The following is a 24,701-nucleotide window of genomic DNA, read 5'->3' on the forward strand; positions in this document are numbered from 1 at the left end:
TTCGTGGATTACAAACTGGCTAAAAGACAGGAAACAGAAAGTTTCCTATCACTATAGCCTTCCCCGACACACAAGGGATTTCTACCCATAAAATTCAATTATGCATTTAGTCTCATGCAAGATCTTTTATCCTGTTGGACTCTATGCCATCCCGGACAGAAAGTGCCACACCGCCCCCTGGGTGCTCCTCTCTGTCATTGCGATATAATTTGTACCTCGGTATAGCACTGTCCCATTGGTTGTCCTCCTTCCACCATGTCTCTGAGATGCCAATTAAGTGTATGTCCTCATTCACTGCTATACATTCTAATTCTCTCATCTTACTTCTTAGATGTCTGGCCTTAGCATACAAACATTTCAAAGTTTGTATTTTGTTTGTTTTTTCATTCTGTTTTTTAATTGATAGGGATAAGTTAGAATTTTTTAGCTCAGGTGAGTTTTTAGTTACAGGCACTTGGTCTGCTTTTCTTATTATTGGAACCACACTGTTGGGATGCCCTAATTCTAATGCATCATTAGTATCCTTTGAAGATACCTCTCTTCGAACCATGCACTGCTGAGCGACTGTCGGCTTTCCCCTTTGTTCTAGTTTAAAAGGCGATCTATAATGGCCGTCAGGTAAACAAAAAAAGAATAGATGCCTTGATCTTTTCCAAATATTTATTAAAGTAGAGACGTATAGACGTATTCATAAAAATGCCCGACTCAGGCTGAGTTTCGCAGCTCAACAGCCGCTGCCTCAGGGGCTTGGACAATCAAGAATCTCAGATGAGTATAAAATCATCAAGGGAAGGTCACTGTGAACTAACACTGAAAGATAACTTGGACAATCAAGAATCTCAGATGAGTATAAAATCATCAAGGGAAGGTCACTGTGAACCAACACTGCTAGCAGTAGAGACTGAATACATGACGGCGTTTTGCAAGTTATCTTTCAGTGTTGGTTCACAGTGACCTTCCCTTGATGATTTTATACTCATCTGAGATTCTTGATTGTCCAAGTTATCTTTCAGTGTTGGTTCACAGTGACCTTCCCTTGATGATTTTATACTCATCTGAGATTCTTGATTGTCCAAGCCCCTGAGGCAGCGGCTGTTGAGCTGCGAAACTCGGCCTGAGTCGGGCATTTTTATGAATACATCTATACGTCTCTACTTTAATAAATATTTGGAAAAGATCAAGGCAACCAAAAGGCTGGACTCCATCCCGACATCTGCCAAGCCTAACTCAGCTACGCATGCGCCACCCTTCCGGCCTCCAGTGCCCTTGCCGGCACCTCCTTGTTTTGCATGTGACCCCCTTGCTATGTAGGGACTTCTTGAACCAGTGCATCATGCACTTTTCCCTACAACCTGCATATTTTCCTGATGTAGTTTCCAAAACTACATATATCGTATCCCTTCTGGACGGAAAAGCATTAGCTACCTACCAGGCCTCCTCACCCTTTTTCGCACTGTGTTTGATGACCCAGGTTGAAAGGCCATCTCCGGATCTATGCTCTTATATCTGCAACAAGGTTCCAGATCTCTGACTGACTATGTCAATGAGTTTCGAACTCTCTCATCTGAATTACACTGGGACCTGGGCTGCCTGTGTGCCATATTCTTCGAGGGCCTTAGCCCACGTATCAAGGATGAGTTGGCAGCACGAGAACTCCCTGAGGCCTTGGACTCCCTTATAAACCTCGCTGGTCGCATAGACCATCATATGCGTGAATGTTTCCAAGAGGTCAGAGGAGCCAAGAGAATGGCTTCTAGTGTACCACACATTCATCCAATGTCTTCTACTCAGGTCTTCACTACACCAAGCACCGAGGATGATGAACCGATGCAAATAGGTCGTAGTCACCTATCTTCTAAGGAGAATCATCGCCAGAAGGCCGGCCTTTGCATGTATTGTGGTCAATCGGGTCATGCGGTACCCTCCTGCCCACTCCATCTGGGAAACTCCCAGGCCTAGGAACTCTCCTCCATTAACCCTGCCTGTCACCATTAATTTGGACACCCAGGAGTGTCACACTCTGGCATTAGTAGACTCCGGAGCCGGTGGAAACTTTATCCTCCGGCAACTCGTAGAACATCTGCGGATTCCCACTGTCCATATGCCAATGCCATTGTTACTCTCTTCCATCCATGGTGAGCCATTACCTGATGAAGTTACCTTCTCCATGATCCCCATTTGACTTTGCACAGGATCTCTACATACAGAGACTATTTCCTTTCTGATTTTGGACAAGGCTATACATCCTATGGTCCTAGGATTGCCATGGCTGAAAATACATAACTCCACAATTTGATTGGAGTACTCTCCAGTTGTCTCATTGGGGTGATTACTGCCATAAAAAATGTTTGGAGACCATGTCCCCGATGCCCTGTCTAGCCACACTGCCATCCATTCCAGGGCTTCCACTGCAGTATTCCTCCTTCCAGGATATGTTCTCTAAGAAAGCCACAGATGTCTTACCTCCACATCGCTCTTTTGATTGCACTATAAATTTGTTGCCCAACACTGAGCCTCCCCGAGGAAGAGTCTACCCACTTTCTCTGACTGAGACAAAAGCCATGTCTGAATATATACAAGAAAATTTGGCTAAAGGCTTCATTCGGCCTTCCAAGTCTCCCGCTGGAGCTGGGTTCTTTTTTGTGGGGAAAAAGGACGGCTCCCTTCGGCCGTGCATGGATTACCGCGGCTTGAATGAAATTACACTGAAGGATCGCTACCCCCTGCTATTAATCTCTGAACTGTTGGACAGGCTCCAGGGGGCCAAGATATTTACCAAATTGGACCTCAGAGGAGCTTACAATTTGATCAGGATACGCCAGGGCGATGAATGGAAAACCGCATTTACCGTATTTTCCGGCGTATAAGACGACTTTTTAACCCCTGAAAATCTTCTTAAAAGTCGGGGGTCGTCTTATACGCCGGGTATCGTCTTATAGGGCAGCGGTTCTCAACCAGTGTGTCGCGGCTTCCAGTGTTCCACTGCCCCACTTGTGCTTCCCTTCTCCCTAGGGGCAGGACCGAAGAAAGGAGAGACGATGCGCGTCACCACTGGAGGTCAGGCCGGCAGGGCCAAAGAGAAGAGAGACCTGCGTGCCGCCGCCGGCGGGACCGAAGAAAGGAGAGACGCTGCGGGCCACCGTGGGAGGCCAGGCCGGCAGGGCCGAAGAAAAGAGAGACCTGCGTGCCACCGCCGGCGGGACCGAAGAGAGACGCTGCGCGCCACTGCGGGAGGCCAGGCTGGCAGGGCCGAAGAGAAGAGAGACCTGCGTGCTGCCGCCGCCGGGACCAAAGAAAGGAGAGACGCTGCGCGCCACCGCGGGAGGCCAGGTCGGCAGGGCCGAAGAGAAGAGAAGAGAGACCTGCGCGCCGGCGGGATCGAAGAAAGGAGAGACCCTGCGCACCGTGGGAGGCGGCTGGGAGAATTTGCATGCCACTGGAGGTCAGGCCAGAGGTGGCTGAGAAGCAGAGGCCAGGTTTATTGGGCCAAACTATGAGAAGAGGCTCCATGTGAGCTTGTATGTATGTGGTAGAATGGGTGCCAGGGTGCATGAGTGAGAGCTTGTGTGTGTGTGGTAGAATGGGTGCATGAGTGAGAGTGTGTGTGTGTGTGGTAGAATGGGTGCCTGGGTGCATGAATGAGAGCTTGTGTGTGTGTGTGTGTGTGTGGTAGAATGGGTGCCTGGGTGCATGAGTGAGAGCTTGTGTGTGTGTGGTAGAATGGGTGCCTGGGTGCATGAGTGAGAGCTTGTGTGTGTGTGGTAGAATGGGTGCCTGGGTGCATGAGTGAGAGCTTGTGTGTGTGTGGTAGAATGGGTGCCTGGGTGCATGAGTGAGAGCTTGTGTGTGTGTGTGTGGTAGAATGGGTGCCTGGGTGCATGAGTGAGAGCTTGTGTGTGTGTGGTAGAATGGGTGCCTGGGTGCATGAGTGAGAGCTTGTGTGTGAGTGTGGTAGAATGGGTGCCTGGGTGCATGAGTGCGAGCTTGTGTGTGTGTGGTAGAATGGGTGCATGAGTGGCAGTATGTTTGTGTGGTTGTAAGTGACAGAGTATATGTGAGCTTGTCTGTAAGTGGCAGAACATGTATGTGATTCAGAGAGACTGGTCAGGGAGGTGACTGGTGTGTGTGTGTGTGTGTGAGAGAGAGACTGAGACTGGTCAGGGAGGTGACTGCTGTGTGTGTGAGGAAGAGATACTAGTTAGGGAAGTTACTGATCTGTGTGAGACAGAGACTGGTTGTGGGCCCTAAGGAAGAAGACTGTGAGGACAGAGCTTCAGCAGCCACTGCTGCTTCTGGTGAGTGCTCTTTGCCTGCAAGGGAAAGGAGTAGGAGAGTTTCTGGAGAGGGTAAGTAAAGGCAGCTTTTAAAGTTTACTTTTCTTGATTGACTGCCATTTTAATTATTGGGTGTTATATGATGTGTCTGCTGTTTTGAAATATTTTATTTATATTTGGACAATTTTTAATAATTATGAGTTTTTAAATTGTTGGATGTTATTCTGTTCATAGCTGTTTTGAAACATTTATTCTGCTTATTAGTATAGTTTTACAATTATTTCTGTGTGGGGATCTATAGCTGCTTGCTAGTTCTGTTTTCCTAAGAGGTGTATTGGTTTTTAGGGCCTGATATATGGTATTTGTAGTGTTGCCTTTTCATAGATAGGGTTGCTCCTGTTTGAGTGTAAAATTATTTTTTTTCTTAAAAATATGTATAAAAAAGGGGGGGTCGTCTTATACGCCCAGTCGTCTTATACGCCGGAAAATACGGTAACACCCGCGATGGCCATTTTGAATATTTGATCATGCCATTTGGCCTCTGCTACGCTCCAGCGGTGTTCCAGAATATGATGAATGAAATCTTCAGAGACATGCTCTACACTTGTGTCATGGTCTATTTAGACAGCATTCTAGTATTTTCACAAGACCAGAGCCATCTTCAAGACGTCACCAATGTTCTACAATGCTTAAGGGATAACCAGTTGTACGCCAAGCTGGAAAAATGCTCTTTCCACAAAGAGTCCGTCCCTTTTCTGGGCTATGTGGTCTCTAGCCAGGGGTTTCAGATGGATCTATAGAAGACTAAGAGCATCTGGGAGTGGCCTCAGCCAATGGGCCTTAAGGCACTCTGAAGATTTTTGGGCTTTACTAATTACTACAGGTCATTCATCAATCACTATTCAACACTAACCACCCCACTCATGGCTATGACACATAAGGGAGCCAATCCATACCAGTGGTCACCTGAAGCCATGTCCGCCTTCCATGAGCTTAAGGAGGCATTCCTACAGGAGCCATGCCTGCATCATCCTGACCCCCGACAACCCTTCATCGTGGAAGTAGACGCCTCTGACGTCAGTGTTGGGCAGTACTCAGCCAGCATTCTACTAACCACACCTTTCACCCATGCTTATTCTTCTCTTGACTCTTCTCTCCGGCTGAGCGTAATTATGGAATCGGGGACAAAGAATTGCTGGCAATCAAACTAGACTTTGAAGAGTGGCGCCCCTGGCTCAAGGGAGCACAACACCAAATAATTGTGTACACTAATCACAAGAACCTCGAGTATCTTCACCACGCTCAATGCCTTAACCACAGACAGGCCCGCTGGTCTCTTTTTTTTTACTCGATTTAATTTTCTACTTCGATACCAACCATCTAATAAGAACGTTCAAGCAGATGCCGTCTCTCGTTCGTTCATCACTGATGATGTCCCAGATGTCCCTCGGCACAGCATCGACCCGACTAAAGTACTCGAGAGGAAAGGAGGAAGACAGTGGTTCCCCGACGTCTTTGGAGGAAGATCCTCTGCTGGGCACATGATTCCTTACTGGTCATCCTGGACAAGCCAGAACACTCATGACCCTCCAGAGGTTCTATTGGTGACCAACCATGAAGAAGAACGCTCAAGCTTATGTGGAATCATGTCCCACTTGCGCCCATCAAAAGCTGCCATCAGGCCATCCCTGGTGTCTCCTACAAACTCTTCCTGCACCTAGTGAGCTGTGGACACACATATCCACAGATTTTATTGTGGACCTACTCCCTTCCAGTGGCAATAATACCATTTGTGTCATTGTGGACCACTTTTCGAAGATGGCTCATTTCATGGCGCTACCCGGTCTACCTTCAGCCTCGGAGCTAGCTAAACTATTTATTCGCCACATCTTCCATCTTCATGGACTCTTGAGGCACATCCTCTTGGATAGGGGTTTCCAATTCACGGCCAAGTTTTGGAGATTGTTTTGTAAAAAATTTGACATCGCCCTGGACCTCACATTGGCCTATCACCCACAGGCCAATGGACAGACAGAAAGGACAAACCACACCCAGAAGCAGTTTCTGCGGGTGTACGTGAACTCTTGGCAGAACGACTAGTCCAACTTATTGCTGTGGGCCGAGTTCACCTTGAACTCCCATCAGACTGCATCTACTGTGTTATCCCACTTTCAAGTAGTGTACGGATGTCAGCCTCTGCGTCCTCTTCCGATACCTCTGTCTGTACCTTCTCCAGCAGCGCAAGAACTGCATCAACTCAGGGAGTATACCAAACGACTTCTGAAACAAGCTGCCCTAAAGTCAAAGTTCTACGATGCCCATCATCAGGCAGCTCCTCAGTTGAACCCTGGAGACAAGGTGTGGCTCAGCACCTGCTTTATTCGCTTAAAGTTGCCTTCAGCCTGCTTTGCTCCCAGATATATTGGGCCCTTTCCCGTACTTCGCAGGCTGGGCCCGGTCACTTACAGCCTTCGTCTACCCACTTCGCTCAAAATTCATAACGCCTTCCACATATCACTGTTAAAACCGCTCATCATATCAGAATTCTCCAAGAAACCTCCTGAGCCTCAACATCTAGCTTCGGAAGAAGATATTACATATCAGGTGGAGGACATCTTGGACGTAAGGAAGTGCGGGAAGCATTGTGATTATCTGATCTCGTGGGAAGAATTTGGCCACAAAGAGAATAGCTGGGAGCCTGCTGTTAACATCCTTGACAAGGAGTTGATCGAACAGTTCCACGCTTCACACCCTAGAAAGCCGAAACCCCCGGGGAGGGGCCATAAGAAGGGTGGTACTGTTACGCCCGTCTGTCGCAGATGGCTGCAACTGCTGCTGGTCACCTCTTTCTTCACTTCCCTGACTCCGTGGGGTAGACTGGTAGCCTCCGCCAACCTACCACTCCCAGGCCTCCCGAGGTGGCAGGGATGCCACCGACCACCATCTTGCCATCAGCACAGGCCAGTCTTAAGCACGTCATAGCGGAAACCTCAGGGGCGTCCCCTCTGGATGATGTCATCCCTCCAGGACATTTAAACCCACTGGCCCTGCCTACCGATGACTTGGCAAAGAGATCCATCCTTGCTAAATCCGCCTCACTCTCAGAGGACCCTGTGTTCCAGTTCCTGCTTCCTGGCGTAAGACGTCTCGGGTACCCACTCCTCGGAGGCCCTCTTCTTGTCTTGGCTATCCGCTCCTCGGGGGGCCTAACGTTTCGGACTTCTACCTGCCTCATACCTTGGGGCTTCTCTGGAACCATCACTACTCTTCTTGTGAGTACCCCGCTCTGCAGACCACTTCCAGTTCTACCAAGGACCTCTCTGGTGTACCCCACTCTGCGGACCATTACCATCTCTACTGAGGACTCCCTCGAGCCTATCCCACTCTGCGGGCCTTTACCTACTCTACTGAGGACTCTATTGGTGTTCCCCGCTCTGTGAACCACTGTCATCTCTGCAGAGGACCCTCACTGGTGTACCCCGCTCTGCGGGCCATTACCATCTCTACTAAGGACCTCATCAGTGTACCCCGCTCTGTGGACCGCTATCATCTCTACTGAGGACCCTCTCCAGTGTACTCCACTCCGTGGACATTACCATCTCTACTAGGACATCATTGGCGTACTCCATTCTATGGACCACAACCATCTTTACTGAGGACCTCCTGCGGTGTACCACTCTCCGCGGGTGACTACCATCTCTACCGAATACCTCTTCGGTGTATTCTGCTCCATGGACCTCTACTGAAGACCTCATCGGGGTATCCCGCTCTGCAGACCATTACCACCTCTGCAGAGGTATCTCCTCTGGGTATCCCCCTTTCTACTAACCCTGTGTTTCTGGGTCTGTGAGACCTCCTCTCTAGCACCTCCCACTCCATGGGTAGTGTCACTATATCTCTTTAATAAAGACTCTAGACTGATACTGTGTCTGACGTCAGCTGAGATTCAGCCTCCCAATGGTGAGGCTCACGGGGCTCCTCCCTGTGGGTGGTACCATCTCTCACCTCGGCCCAGGGCCCACACTCACTAATCCTAAGAATAACTTTCAAGGCCCTTTGCATTGCAAACACTTAATTCTCAGTTTAGCATTCAGGTATACAGCATGGATGAGTACTAAAGACATTTTACAGTACAAAGTACATTAGAAGCTGAGTTTGGTTTCCAACAATACTTTAACTGAGATGTTGTGAAATGATGAAAATTTTCTTTAGTGCAGTTTTGGTTCAATAGCAATGTTACAAGTGCTTTAAATAACCTTGTGACTTCTTATAGTCCTGTTTAAGTTTTAGATGATAAAGCCAATTGATTCAGTCTTTAATCTGATGTTTCTCCCATCCCACAGGTTTAGGGCAAGCTTTATACTTCCCTCCCAATAATGGTAAACTAATAAAGATGTAATCTAATTTATGGTATATACTCGTGTATAAGTCGATCTCATGTATAAGTTGAGGGTATTTTGGGGCCCTAAAATCAAGATTTATCTATCACCCATGGATAAGTCAAGGGTAAAACCTTTGGGGCTTATGAAATGGTGATAGGAATTATAAAGCTAAATTAATTGGATGAATGGGCAGACTAGGTAAGCTATACAGTCTATTTCTGTTGTCATTTTTCTATGTTTCTATGAGAAGGTGGATTTGGTGCAACTTAGTGACTATTGCTTACAGGCAATCAATGCCTAGTTAAAACAGAAAAAGTTGTTTTTGAATTTATCCAAAAGAGAGGCATTGTTGGTAAGCCAATCTGCTCCTAGTATATGGAAGTCCATTCCAACTCCTTTCTACCCTCTCTCTTTCTCCTCTGGTTGGCTGTAAGTCATCCTTTCTCTGAATATTGACAATTCTCTGAATATTGACAATATTCCATTGTTGTTAGAGCAGAAAAATAAAATAATTGAGTCCTTAGTTACTGAGTATTAATAACTTAAATAAATCAACACCAAACATAAAAAAAATTGATAGGGAGAGTAGACAGAAACTCCCATGCCAAAATACTAAGCTCCATGGAGGTATTAAGCAAATAGAAAAATCAGAGGACAGCTAAGATGTGCTACCCATGGAAAGAAAAAACAGGAAATCCATACCCTAAGATGATGGTCAGAACTTATATAGCAGAGGAAGACACCATTTACTCTCATCCATATGTGGGAGCTATATACCCACACTATTGTTATTATGTTTTCTCCAGCATCGGGCCTGGGTCCGGGCACCAGCCTAGGTGTCGGGCCTACACAAGTCAGAGGCTTCGGCCTAGTCCGAGATGGCAGATCCCCACCGGACTGGGTAAGTGGGGGTTGGTTGGGATCCTGGCCCCAGTGTTTTTCCAGGATGGTGGGCGGGAGAGCTCGTTTTCGGTTTTTGGCCATTTGGGGTGTTTTTCACTGCACATCCCTATTTTAAGACCTCTAAGGTGGTACAGCAGGGCCATGACATGTAGGCATTATAGCAGCAAGACCCCTAAGTTGGTACATCTGGGGCTTTGCAGGTAAAAATATTGGGAGTAAGACATTCAAGGTATTTTCAGTCCTTTTGAAACTCTTATGAAAATTCTAGATAGCCCAGCAAAGGCAACAGATTGATGTTCAAAAACACAAACTTTCCATCAAGTCTGCTGCCAGCCTGGAATGATGAGGGTTCATGATGTCCCTTGCCATTAAGAAGACACGTTCACTAGGCACACTGGTTGGTGGGCAGCAAAGGTAATGCTGAGCCACATTAGCCAGGTCTGGCCAGTCTGCTGACTTGTGTGTCCAATATGCCATTGCATCTGTATCTGTCTTCTTTAGGTTCTGTGAGATAGTGCATCACAGCAATTTCTGCTGGGATGTCCTTTGCTGGAGTAGGTATGGATTTTTCTTACCAGTTGCTTTAGCTATGGCCTATGTCAGAAGGGACGGTTCTTTTTTTTTATTATCTATTTATTACATTTTTCAAAAATATACAGAACAAAAGTTCAGAAATAATAACATTACAGTTGAGGTTTTACATAAGACATTTTTGGATTCATAATAAAGGAAATATATAATCCCCATTCTATATATGTCTAATATGCAGGTATTTGGGGGGGGGGACAAGATGTAACATAAGCAGAAAAAAACAGGAAATATATAACACTTATATAACAGGATCCCCAAGCTAGTACTGCCACCTTCCCTTGATGCCTGTGCTAGCAGCTGCTGCTTCTGCAGGTGATGCTGCATACCAGCATTTCTTACATGCCTCACTTGCTTCCCTTAACTGATGTCCTTACTGCAGTGAATACACAGAGTAAAGCATGTGTCTTCCCTCACTTTAAAATGCCTCTAGACCAGAGATGTCTTGCATGATCTCTTCTCTGTTCTCTTGAGGACCAATACTGGTTCTGAAGTTGAGTTTGAAAGTGGATCATGAGGAAAAATGCCAGGGGCATTACTCATGCTCTCGATCTGCTCTGCCTGCTCTTCCTGGGAGTTTCTCTCAACACTATCAATATCATCTATCTCTCCTGTCAACACTTTTGAGGCTGTGACGCTACTGATTAATCCTCCCAAATTTTCTTAAGCTACTAGCTCCTTAACTTCTGATTGAGGGAATCTCAGACAAGATTATTCCTCAGAATCAGTTGTTGGAAAAACTGCCACCATGGCCTGAGAAAAAGTAACCATAGAGAAGTATGCAGCTTCTGTTGCCCCTGTTCTGCTAATATCATCCTTTGATTGCTCTTCCACCCTTTCCTTCTGCTCTAAAAAAAGAAGGAGAAGAAAGGTAAAGTTGGCACATGCTCTCCAAATTTTAAATGCTTCTTCCCTGAACTGCCTTCCACTCCTGCCCTTCTGTGGTTAAAAAATGTCTCTTTTAGGTTTAGGGCTAGGACTGCCCTTTTATTGCTAATACTAGGCTAGGCTGGCTCTCCAGCAAATCCTCTACCCCTTCCAATGCTGCCATTCTTTTGACTTTTTCTCTCAGTGACATGATGGAATTTGAAGTGTCTCCTGGGGTTTGGATATCACAAAACAATGTATTTGTTGATACTTTGCCACTACTCACTGTACCGCCATATTGTATGCAGAGATGTTTGTATCACACACACACATACACACACACAGTATATATGTGTGTATGCACTTCTGACTCTTTTTCCACAGAAAAAAACAACTGTTAGAACCAAAAAGTTAAACAGAATAATACTGGTAGCCTAGCAAGGCTCTTCTTAATCTTCAGTGTCAGTGTGCTAACCTCACTGCACCTCACTTAACTAGATGCTCAGACAGACAAGAGCACTACTTCAATTTCTACAATCCAACCCCACCCCAGTGAACAGAAAAGTGCAGTGCCACTGCCTGTCTTTCTGTCATAGTGAGTGAGACCACTGCAGTAGAGAAGATAAGAAACAACTCTATATCGGTTCCAAAAGCATTTTTAAAGCTTTGTTTAAACTCTGAGAGAGCTTCTCAAAAACATATCCTTTTCTACCAACTGTTAAAAAGGAAACAGAGAGTTTCTTGTAGATGCTCAGATCTTTCAATGGGAGGACATCAGTATCCTATGATCCAGATGGCAGCTATAGGATGGTTTTAAAAATGCTTCACCGTGATTTGTCCTTCATCTGATCTTACCAACTTATCTTCCCTCTGCTCCTAGAATACTATGATATCATACAGAGAGGAGTTGGTTGCTAAATTACCTACATATGTTTATTTGCTCCCAGCACAGTCATAGACTTGAAAGGGAAACAAAAATGATTGAGACAAAAATGTTTGGTCAAATGTGTAGACACCGTTTGTTGTGGGGTCCACAAATGAAACAAAAATGCACACATTCATTGCATTTTACCCTTTTCTTTAAAATAAATGCTCATCCCTATAAAATATCTCAACAAGTTGTTTGCCTTGCTGCCCAGTAAATTGTTACTTGTCATTATTGTGAAGAGATAGTAATAATAGTTAGCAAACTATGGGCCTTTTTTATCAAGGCATTTTCCCATAAACACAGAATGGGAGAAATGCCTTAGTGAATCAGGACCCATACAGCAGCTACATGTATCAACTATCTGCTTTGCTTTCATTTTGTCTGTAGAATATTTACCCATGTTTGCAAAGATCATGTATTTATAAGTTTGATTAAATGTAGCCCCATGGTTTGATAGGTTTATCATTTTGATTCCAATTAAACATAGCATTATTATGCAATGAAATACCATACCCCACCTCTTTTGCTTGATTTTATTTCTTCTTTTTCTTTGTAGATGGCATGTCTGAATATTGGAAGAGCTGGAGCTTGTCTTGTTGTCATCAAGCAACTTTGACTTATTCATAGAGATTTCAAACTTTCTGACTGAAAACCAATTATTTTTCTATCAAGCATAAACAGTAAATAACTAAAAGGAACACTCATTTACTGTATACTCTAAATACTCTGTTGATTACATACATGAAGCAGTTTGTGGCAAGTTTCTTCATTGACGTCTATTTGAAGTGCATCCACCAGAGAATGCTACAGAAATATAGCTTAAGGCAAGATACTTTAACCTGTGACTACATTTTGGTATGGCAAGAAATATCAAAGGCCAGCTTTCTGTAAGCAGCAGAAGAGATGAGAGAATATTATTGATTATGCCAAGTGTTTCAGCTATAGTAAGAACAACAAAGCACATCTACTAAATACTTCTTCACTATTTTTTAAGGAAAAACAGATCATACAATCTGTTGATTTCTGTCAAATTCTTATCGTCAACATATTTTGTGTTTTTTTTACAACTTGGCATGACACAATTATTCCAAACTTAGTGGCTGTAATGTCAGAAGGATTTAAGTCAATGGATTATATGTCATGTTTGAAATATTGGGGCATTTATTAAGAAAGGACTAAAAGTGAACGCATGATAAAAATTTCCTGAATTTAAAATGTTTGGTACATATATTACAAATATGCAAAAAAAATTTTGTTCAGAATATTTGAGTAAACTATTTATTTGAAATGTATTTATTTAAAATTATTCTATTCCGCACAATTCAGATCAATCATTCAGGGTGGATTATGTAACCCCCCCCCCCCCCCCCACCAAAAAAAAAATAAAAGGACATTAAAAATAATAATGTATGCTAAACTATGCATACACTTACATGCATACTCCCATTATGCACATTATTTTAAGCACATGGGGAGAAGCATTCCAGGGGGGCAAGGTCTGGGCAGCATTTGCATTTACACAAATACTTTTTGAATTTGGAGTGTATGTGTGTTTAAATTTCCCCAAAACCTTTCCCTGCACAAAGTAGCAGATGTAATTTGATGTGGATAGTTATCGTGAAATAATTTTCTAAGCTAACTTACATATATAAGTACACTTTAAAAATAGCTAGAACTTAAGGCATATAACAGCCCACAAATTTATGCAGGCTATTATAAAATTATCCTCTTAGAGATCTAAAAGAAGACTGTAGCAAATAGCTATTCAGGGATGTCCGTCATTTAAAAATGATAAGGAAAGTACAATGAAATCTGTTTAATTTTATGTCATTTTAGATTGGAAATGACAAAAAAAAAACCCAAAAATGCTGTCTTGTTTCTTGTTTTATTTTATCACTCATTAAATGTGCATTAAAATAATTTAATGTGTGCTGAGAAAAACAACAACAAAAGTCAAAAACAAAAATGAAAATATTTACCCTGCAACTCATATAGCTATGAGGAGGGATATCTTATACACTATCATTGGGAATCCAAATGTCATTGAATAGGCTAATAATGAGTGTATAATAATCAGGGATTCAAGGCTGGTCCCTCTACTCAGTGCAGAATGCATGTTAATAAGGTTTGAATAAGCTCATTATTGCTTTGTGGACATTCGGTATAGGTCAGTCCCTTATAGGAAAGGGAAGAGGAAACTAAGGGGGTTATTGTCTATGCACTTAGGGGCGGATTTTAAAACCCCTGCGCGCGTAAATCCGGCAGGATTTACGCGCGCAGGGCCCTCGCGCGCCGGCGCGCGTAAAGCCCCGGGACACACGTAAGTCCTGGGGCTTTCGAAAAGGGGCAGGAGGGAGCATGTCCGGGGGCGTTCCCGAAATGACGTGGCGTTTCGGGGGAGGGCCCGGGGCGTGGTGCCGGCCCAGGGGCGTGGTCGAGGCCTCCGGACCACGCCCCTGGGATCGGAGGACGGAGCAGGGCTGCCGGCGACGCGCGCAAAGTTAAGGGGGGGGTTTAGATAGGGCCAGGGGGGTGGGTTAGGTAGGGGAAGGGAGGGGAAGGTGGGGGGAGGGCGAAGAAAAGTTCCCTCCGAGGCCGCTCCAAAATCGGAGCGGCCTCGGAGGGAACAGGCAGGCCGCGCTGGGCTCGGCGCGCGCAGGTTGCACAAATGTGCACCCCCTTGCGCGCGCCGACCCCGGATTTTATAAGATACGCACGGCTACGCGCGTATCTTATAAAATCTGGTGTACTTTTGTTCGCGCCAGTGGCGCGAACAAAAGTACCCGCGCGCGTAGTGTTTGAAAATCCGCCCCTTATTGCGTGCATTAGGGCCTAATGCACGTGAAAAGGGCCTTTTCACGGCGGTAACATTAAAATTAGAGGGAGGGCAGGAGTCAGGGCGGAGTTAGGGAGGAGTCGGCGGTGGCACCACTGCTGGCAATAATGTTTCGAACATTATCACTGGCAGTAGTGCGGGGAATAGCGCTATGCCCCCAATCACCTGCAGCCAGCCGCACCGCGGCAGGTGAAATCAAACTGCCGTGGTGCGATCGGCTGCAGGCTATCGCCCGCCCGTCCCCTTGCCCCCTTTAGCGCAGGCTTCATCGTTCCACATGGAACGATGAATCCTGGCCTAGGTGTGATGTCAGAGCAGTCTAACACAACACTGCCTCCTTTAAGTATCCTCTCTGCATGTACTCTGCCTATTTCCATGCAATATCTTGGGGGGAAAAATTGTTAGTAGCAAGACAAACAAAAATTGCCTTGTCAGAGTCCAAGGAAACCTGCAACAGTTTAGTTGAAGTATGCAGCCCAAAAATTAGATTTTTGTGATTTTCATTTTTTTTCTGCTAATTTACTGCACATTAATTCAATTTAGTGTATACTAATATATTTGGATGTGCACTAAAACCTATTTAGTGAGAACTATGTTTTTTTAGTGCACTAAAACCCATTTAGTGCAAGCTTATATTTTTGATTTGCGCTAAAACCCATTTTGTGCACTCATTTTTTTTGGTGTTCACTAAACAAACAAAAAAAAAAGAAGTGACAGCATATCCCTACAGCTTAGCAAAATTCAACACAGGATGAACTGCAGTCTTGAACTGCAAATGTTTGTAACACTGTAACTTAAAACATTTTTCATAGCTACATATTACTTAATTAATGAACATATTAAGGTGTAACACTAGATTCTCAGATGAATAAGAGCACATCTCTTATTCTGATGGAGCTTCATTCCACTTTTCCAAAGCTGACAGCTCAGATAAGTCTTAACCAGTAGCACAAACCAAGGAATAATGTGACATAGTGCCCTATCTGCCTATACTTCAAAGCCAGAGCAGCAACTGAGAAGATTAATAGAAAGCAAAATCAGATCAGGTCATGATCACAGATACTTTTAGCATCTAACATCATCATCAGCTATTTCATGACATCATTTATACACCGAATACCATCACATCTACCAGATAAATCTTAAGTAAAGTTCTGCCATTTTTCACAGGCTCTCTAGATTACTGACCTTGGATCAAACCCTTCATCATCATCAGTTTTGTCCTCTTTATCCCTATCGTCTATCTTCACAGCTACCTAGTCTGTCCAGCAAAGATGGCACCAGGTACAATTTTTGTACAGGATGCAACTGCAGTTTGCAGGAGAAAGGTATAAGAAACTTCCACTGTGATCCAATGAGCTAAACTGACTTTTCAACAGGCCAAAGGGGTGCTCATTGTTTCTGAAGGACGTTTACAATAGGCACAACTGTAATATTTTTTTGAGGCAAAGAAGAGATTCAGGAATTGAGTTAAAAGCCAGACAAAATAATGGTAGGAGCTATGAAACATCTTTGCACCATTGAAGTGTTTATTATTTCTAGCATTTATTCATTAAGAAGGTCATTTATCAAATCACTTTAGGGTACTATCGTGGACGTTAGGGCCCTAAACACCCACGATAATGCCATAACACCAGTGATAAAAAACGCATCGCAAAATGCATATGCAAATTTTTAAAATTTAGTCAAAAGAGAAGAGTTTATGAAAATGAGGGGTAATTAACATTGGGTCCGATAACATAATGCATGCTATAACTACACCTTTTTTCCTTGATTTATGCCCGAAATGGGCATAATATCACAAAACCTGTTTTGAGAGGAGGGAGGGAGAGAGAGAGAGAGAGAACCTCTAGGGAGGCACACATATTAGTCAACTATTTATACCACTGTAGGAAAGTAAAATAGAAACTTGAGGTGAGATTTTGGTGGTGGACTAGGGTTGGGGGGCAGTTTTGCATGCACAGTCAGAGGTACAAACAGCACAGTACACATCAGTGAAGATTTGATATGATTTGGAGGGAGGAAAGATACACATACAGGAGCTAGGTAGAGAGTGCATCAAACCATGCCCCCCCCCCTTTTTTTTTTTTATCGCGGGTGCTATTCATGCGAAATTTATAACAAAATGATGAATCTAGGTCTAAATTTGCCGCTCCTGCATTTAAGCACACACAATCAGGTAGGGAATTCTTCATTAATCTATGTGCTCTAGTCAGTCTGAATCCATTTGAGGTACTGTCTCTGTCAACATCTTGATCTGTCATAGTTCCAAAGATTCTGCTATGGGAGGCTCAATATTTCCTGAAATATGATTAAAAGAGCAGTTGCATTGTTAGTACTACTGAGGTAAAGCTTAAATTCATATCCATATTAGCTAGCTCAAATGGAAAGAACAGCACAAATCACTTCCTGCGTGTTTTATAAAAGCTACTGGTAACTGAGAGATTTGCACAGGAAGTATTTCAGCTGTATTTTAATTATGCTGTATTTTTAATGATGATATAAACCGCTTTGGGTCTCTTTATTAGGGAATGTTTGAATGACCTGAGCACAAACATGCCTAGTCTGTTTAATTAACTCTGATATGCCAGCCTTCTAGAGGTTTCAACCACATGATTCAAAGCATGGCATTGCATACCTTGCAACAGAAGAAGGCATTCTGAGGCACAGCCACTGTCATTTCCTGAACCCTGAACATAGATTCTCGGGGGTGGGGGAAATCAAACGAGGGGAAAATTGTTATGTGGCAAGCTGTGTGAGAGATGGGGGTGTTGCGAGGCACTTGGCAGGAGGAAGGATTTAAGGTACATGAAAGTGAAGGGGTGTGCATGATGTTGCAATTTACTGTATTTTCCTACAGTGTTCCAGCTGCCACAAGGAATACTCACAGACAGATATCTCCCACAAGAGACTCACTGCTCGCTGATTCAGAGAAGGTGATCTATGGGGCCCCCAAGTACACCTCATGCACCTATTATAGATAAGAACAACAACAAACTGATTTATTATGAAGCTCAGTTAATAATGCATACAATGCAAATGAGATAGCAATAAGTAATGATTACAATAATTCATGCAATTAAAAATGAATAAAAGCTTATGTTCCTTACTGATGTAGAGAGGGCTGAAGGAATCTGTACAGTTCTATCACTTTCAGAAATTCAGGATTACAACTCTTCTAATATATTATTGCAGTCTCTGAGCAAAGATTGCATTGGTATCAGTAGTATTTAAAGCCTTAAGAACATGCCATACTGGGTCAGACCAAGGGTCCATCAAGCCCAGCATCCTATCTCCAACAGTGGCCAATCCAGGCCCTAAGAACCTGGCAAGTACCCAAAAACTAAGTCTATTCCATGTTACCGTTGCTAATGGCAGTGGCTATTCTCTAAGGCAGAGCTTTCCAAACTTTTCATGTTGGTGACACACTTTTTAGACAAACATAATTTCGTGACACAGTAATTCAGTCTACCAGCAAACCAGAAGTTAAAGGTTAAACGAACAAAATGTATTTCAACAATTTATGTATGTTTCTTTAAATATATACATAAATAAAATGTTTCACAACACAACCTATCTCATAATAAATATTTGCAGGCTTCCACTTCCTCCATGCTGATCTCGTACATTATGAGATCCGCATAGAGAAAGTGCTACTCTTGCACATTCCCAAAGATTACATGTGCCAATCACTAAAAAGTAATTATTTTTTTTTACCTTTGCTGTCTGATCTTAGTTTTCTAATCGGTTGGTCACAGGCTTTTTTTTCCACCTTTCCTTTCTTGTTTTTTTGCCAATTCCTTTTACAGGGTCTTTTTTTCTATTTCTTTTCTCTCCATCTGTCTTCCCTCAAACACACAATCAGGTTCTCATTCTCACACGCTATCTCACACATTTTCACACACACAGGCTCTCACTCACATGCAATCTCACACATCCACAGCTCTCACTCTCACATGCCTCTCTCTCATACATACATACATACATACATACATACTGTCTCTCTCGTGCACATGCTGTCTCACTCTCACACACACAGGCTCTCTCACTCCTACATGCTTTCTTGCTCAGGCACAGGCTCTCACTGGCACATGCTGTCCCTCTGCACGGATTGCCGAAGGATGGGCTCTTCAGAGGCCCTGATCTTCCCTGGCCGTGACATGGGATCTGCAGCGGCCCTGCTATCGGGTTTCCTCCTCTTCTCGGGCTGCCGCGATGTGGGATCCGCAGCGGCCCTGCTATCGGGTTTCCTCCTCTTCTCGGGCCGTCGCAACGTGGGATCCGCAACGGCCCATTAATGCTGCTCTTCTTCTGTACACAGCAGATGCTCCTCCTCCTTCCTGCCCACGCGGCTCCGGCAACGTTTTTCTTCCAGGGCTGCACAGGCAGGAAGGAGGAGGAGTGACCCTTTTCTTCGGGCCGTGGTGATGTAAGCTCCACCACTGCCCGCCGATCTTCCTGCTATAGTTCCCTGCTTCCGCCGGCCCTGTGGACCGGGCGAGACACCTCCACACTACAGGCGACACACTAATGTGCCCCGACACACACTTTGGAAAGCTCTGCTCTAAGGGGTAGATTTTTAAAAAATGCGCGTTCGCGTACTTTTGTTGGCACACCAGTCGCAAACAAAAGTACGCTGGATTTTATAAGATACGCGCGTATCTTATAAAATCCTCGATCGGCGCACGCAAGGCTGCCGATTTTGGGCAGCCAGCGCGCGCCAAGCCGCGCAGCCTGCCTCCGTTCCCTCCGAGGCCGCTCCGAAATCGGAGCGGCCTCGGAGGGAACTCTCTTTCGCCCTCCCCTCACCTTTCCTCCCTTCCTCTACCTAACCCACCCCCCGGCCCTATCTAAACCCCCCTACCCTTGTCCTCGGATTCACGCCTCCCAGAGAGAGAAGTAAATCCATGCGTGCCAGCGGGCCGCTGGCGCGCCGAGACGCAACCCGGGGGCGGTTCCGGAGGGCGCGGCCACGCCCCCAGACCACCCTGGGCCGAAACCACGCCCCCGGGCCCGCCCCGAAACGCCGCATCCTGCCCCCCAAAACGCTGCATCGATCGGCCCCGCCCCCGACCCGCCCCCGACAAAAAACCCCGGGACTTACGCGAGTCCCGGGGCTCTGCACGCGCCGGCAGGCCTATGGAAAATAGGCGCGCCGGCGCATAAGGCCCTGCTCGCGTAAATCTGGGCGGATTTACGCGAGCAGAGCTTTTAAAATCCACCCCAAAGTGAACTTATTAGCAGGTAGTGGACTTCTCCTCCAAGAACTTATCCAATCCTTTTTTAAACACAGCTATACTAACTGCACAAACCACATCTTCTGGCAACAAATTCCAGAGTTTAATTGTGCATTGAGTAAAAGAGAACTTCCTCCGATTAGTTTTAAATGTGCCCCATGCTAACTTCATGGAGTGCCCCCTAGTCTTTCTACTATCCGAAAGAGTAAATAGCAGATTCACATCTACCCGTTCTAGACCTCTCATGATTTTAAACACCTCTATCATATCCCCCCTCAGCCGTCTCTTCTCCAAGCTGAAAAGTCCTAACCTCTTTAGTCTTTCCTCATAGGGGAGCTGTTCCATTCCCCTTATCATTTTGGTAGCCCTTCTCTGTACCTTCTCCATCGCAATTATATCTTTTTTGAGATGCAGCGACCAGAATTGTACACAGTATTCAAGGTGCGGTCTCACCATGGAGTGATACAGAGGCATTATGATATTTTCCGTTTTATTCACCATTCCCTTTCTAATAATTCCCAACATTCTGTTTGCTTTTTTGACTGCTGCAGCACACTGAACCGACGATTTCAATATGTTATCCACTATGATGCCTAGATCTCTCTTGGTTTGTAGCACCTAATATGGAACCCAACATTGTATAACTATAGCATGGGTTATTTTTCCCCATATGCATCACCTTGCACTTATCCACATTAAATTTCATCTGCCATTTCGATGCCCAATTTTCCAGTCTCACAAGGACTTCCTGCAATTTATCACAATCTGCTTGTGATTTAACTACTCTGAACAATTTTGTGTCATCTGCAAATTTGATTATCTCACTCATCGTATTTCTTTCCAGATCATTTATAAATACGTATATTGAAAAGTAAGGGTCCCAATACAGATCCCTGAGGCACTCCACTGCCCACTCCCTTCCACTGAGAAAATTGTCCATTTAATCCTACTCTCTGTTTCCTGTCTTTTAGCCAGTTTTCAATGCACGTGCTGACCCTGGATTTTATAACATGCAGGATGCAGCGCATGCATGTTATAAAATCGTGCGTAGATTTGTTCTCGCCGGGTTGCGCGAACAAATCTACACCCGTGCGTATCTTTTAAGATCTGGCCCATTGACTTAGGAGGCCTAGTAGATAGAAGGGGGTGACTTGGCAGCATTAGTGCACTTGCTGCCTACCTCCATGATAGCTTTTTCTCTTGTTAGACAGTAAAAAGCAGCAGTACCTGATGCCATTAGTTTTAGAGTAGCCTCTAGAAGGCTGGCATATCAGAGTTAATTAAACAGACTAGGCATGTTTGTGTTCAGGTCATTCAAGCATTCCCTAATAAAGAGACCCAATGCGGTTTATCATCATTAAAAATACAGCATAATTAAAATACAGCTGAAATACTTCCTGTGCAAATTTCTCACCGTTACCAGTAGCTTTTATAAAACAGTTCTTTCCTGAGTTTTACATTGTGGTTGTTTGGACATCTTCCCCTGTGCTGTGCTGAGTTTTGATCTTGGGTCCTTTTGTTAGCATCTCTTGCTATTAACTCACATTCTGTTTTATTAAATATGATATATCTAAAATAACTAAACTCAGATCTCTCACTGCCAATGCCCCACCCCCCTATGGTATAGCTGTGAACAGACAGGAAATTTCCTGTGCTAAGGAAAGAAAAGCAAAAACAAAACCTGGCATTGTGTGCTTTAAAAATCTATCCTGTTTCTATATAAAATTAAAAAAATAACCGTCTGGATATCTAATTGACATGCAGATATCACATTCTATGAAACCAGCAACACAGGGGAAAGCAACTGTAAGGAAGTAAAATTCAATTAGTACAAGACTTCGTCATTGCTATGAGAAAATCAAGATGGCAACCGTCAAATAAGTATGTAAAACTAATCCTTAGTGATATGCATAGCTAAATATTCACTCATAATAATCAGTTATTACATTTCAAGCATAATGCCTCATGAAATAATATTTTAAAAACCCAGTTTCCCAATTAGGACCACTCCCATGGGGCAAGAGAGCATGAGGATGATTTTTCCTTACTCCTAACACTTCTGTCTGTAAAGTAAAGAGATGGATGTGCCAAGATTCTGTGTAAGGGTATGGTGTTTATCTCCACTGGTCTATTGTTTAGGTCCTGCAGGACCACTGACAATTGATATGTCCATGTTTGCAGGGAGCCAATATTATGCTTGCAAAGGTTTTGTTTAAGACGTCCATTCATTCTCTCTGTGAACCCAAATCAAGTTAAGTGTTGATGTTTAATGAAAGAGAATTAATCTCACTGCCTTTTTTCTTTTTTACCTTTCTGAACATATATGTCAAGTTTTTCTTTGTATTATTTTTGTTATTGATTTTCCTACTAATTCATATTTTGCTTTTTTATTGGGAAATGTTATTTTTTTCTCCTCACTTTTTTGGGGGGGGTTTATTTCCGGTCTCATATGTCCTGTCCTATATATAAAGTATGAATGAATGAGCTCCAGGTAGCTTCTACCCTTATTTGTTGTCTGTTGTCTTATAGAATAGAGAAGAAAAAATAAAAGGGGTTATACATATTTATTTATTTATTTATTTAAATCTTTTTCTATACCGTCGTTAAGGTGGGTACCGTCACAACGGTTTACAGTAAGGCACAAAAAGTAATGCTGTTGATCTCTATCAGTTTACACAGGTGCCATAATGTTCGGTAACATATGCACCTTTAGTTATGTCTATGTCAATACTGTGTGCAGAGTTTATTAGATAAGTGTTCTAGCTTTAACTGAATGCACACTGGGCCAGATTTTCAAAGTCCTACGCCGCAAAAAAGGGCACTTACGCGCGTAAATGCCCGGGACACACACAAACCAAATTTTGCATAGCAGTCTTTGTGCGCGTAAATGACCCAGCGCACACAAAGTTGCACGAACAAAAAGGGGCATTTTGGAGGCATATCGGGGGCGTGTCAGGGGCATGCACATGACTTACGTGCATATGACGTATTTTATAAGGGACGCGCGCAAATCCCCTGGCACGTTCAGTGTATCTCACGTGCGTATATTTACTACTGCCTGCCTGTGGGCACAAGGGACTTCTAAAGTGTCCGCGATTTCTTGGCCTCATCGCTCAGGGACCCTCCATTATGAACAAAGGCCGAAGGTGGAAGGAAGAGCTCGTGGGACTTACTGGTGGTAACTGGAAACGCCTCTTTTCCTAGGCACTGTTCATTTCTGTGTAATGGTAAGGGACTGCCTCAGGAAGTGATAAACAGAAGGAACATCAATTCTCCTTGGGCATTCCTGTTTCTACATATGTTTATAATAGTTGCATGGGTCCACGCTCTATATGGCTCAGAAGAGAGAGGAGAAGAAGAATGCTGAAACTGAGGAGGTACCCTTTACATAGAGTTTACAGGACTCGCTCACAATTTCTGGATCTGTCTGAAGAAGAAGTAATGAGCAGGTTCAGATTTAATAAGGAAATCATACTGTACCTCTGCCAAATGTTAGAGCCTGACCTGCAACCTATCACCCAAAGGGGCCATGCCTTGCCAGTACACCTCAAGGTGACTACGGCCCTGGCCTTTTTTGCTACCGGCACCTTCCAAACACTGCTCAGAGTGACATCTGGAATCACTCAGTCTGCCACTTGAAGGTGTCTAGAGCAGGTCCTGGCTGCCTTGCTCAGGAAAACAAAACACTTTATCTCCTTCCCCTTCGGAAGACAGGATCAACAAGAAATTATGACAGAGTTTTATCAAATTATACACTTCCCCTCAGTCTTGGGAGCTGTTGATTGCACCCACGTGGCCCTAAGGGCACCAGGAGGAGATGAGGCCACCTACCACAACCGCAAGGGATTCCACTCCCTAAACATGCAAGTGGTCTGCAACGCCAAGGGCATCATCATGAATGTGGTGCCCCGCTTTCCAGGATCCACTCACGATGCCTACATTCTATCACAATCCAGAATTCATGACCACTTCCAGCAATGACACATCACTGGGGGATGGCTCCTAGGTAGTAAGCTAACCAACACTTCTAACATACATAGTTCCCAGGGCTGTCATAGAGAGAACATTTGGCTTACTGAAGTCATGCTTCCACTGTCTAGAAAGATCTGGAGGATGCCTTCTTTATAGTCCCCCTAAAGTGTGTGAGATTTTCTAGCCTGCTGTATGCAACATAACCTGGCACTTAACAGACACATGCCTTTGCCAGAGGAGGCCCCTCAAGAGAATGAGGAGGAGGAGCATCTGACTCAGGAGGAATTGCAAGAAAGCCATCACTTGACTCAAAGGCAGGCTATACAACAAAAAAGCACTCTCATAGAAAGCCATTTCATAAGGTGAAAGTGGATTTATTTACAATAAAGTGCAGATAAATAAAAATATTTACAATAAAGTGCAGATAAATAAAAGTGAACAAAATAAAAAATCACTTCCTTGGCCGTCCTCTCTTTCTGGCTTCAGGAAGCTTTGACTCCCCAACCTGGAGCTCCTGCGCAGTGGACTCCTCCCACTGCTCAGACTACCCTCAGAGGGCAGAGGAGGTTGGGGCAGTTCCAGTTCATGGCTGCAGGAAGGTACAGCCGATAGCAATAGTGGCTCTAGTGGTGGGGGAAGCATGACAGGTGGTGAAGGCGGGGATGGGGGTGCCATCCACAGACAGCCTGGGGCAGGCTGAAGCAAAGGTGGCTG

General features: G+C 44.4%; 1 protein-coding gene across 1 annotated transcript in view; it reads left to right on the forward strand.

The window, feature by feature from the left end:
- KLHL1 (kelch like family member 1) overlaps positions 1-13,197 on the forward strand; it is a 487,130-nt gene extending 473,933 nt beyond the window's left edge. Inside the window, exon 12 of the mRNA XM_029603188.1 lies at positions 12,499-13,197. Coding sequence (XP_029459048.1) covers positions 12,499-12,558 — 60 coding nt within the window. The 3' untranslated portion in view covers positions 12,559-13,197. The remainder of the gene's footprint in view (positions 1-12,498) is intronic.
- The last annotated feature ends 11,504 nt before the right edge of the window (positions 13,198-24,701 follow it).

Source organism: Rhinatrema bivittatum, chromosome 5, assembly GCF_901001135.1.
Source record: "Rhinatrema bivittatum chromosome 5, aRhiBiv1.1, whole genome shotgun sequence".
In the NCBI taxonomy this organism is placed as follows: Eukaryota; Metazoa; Chordata; class Amphibia; order Gymnophiona; family Rhinatrematidae; genus Rhinatrema; species Rhinatrema bivittatum.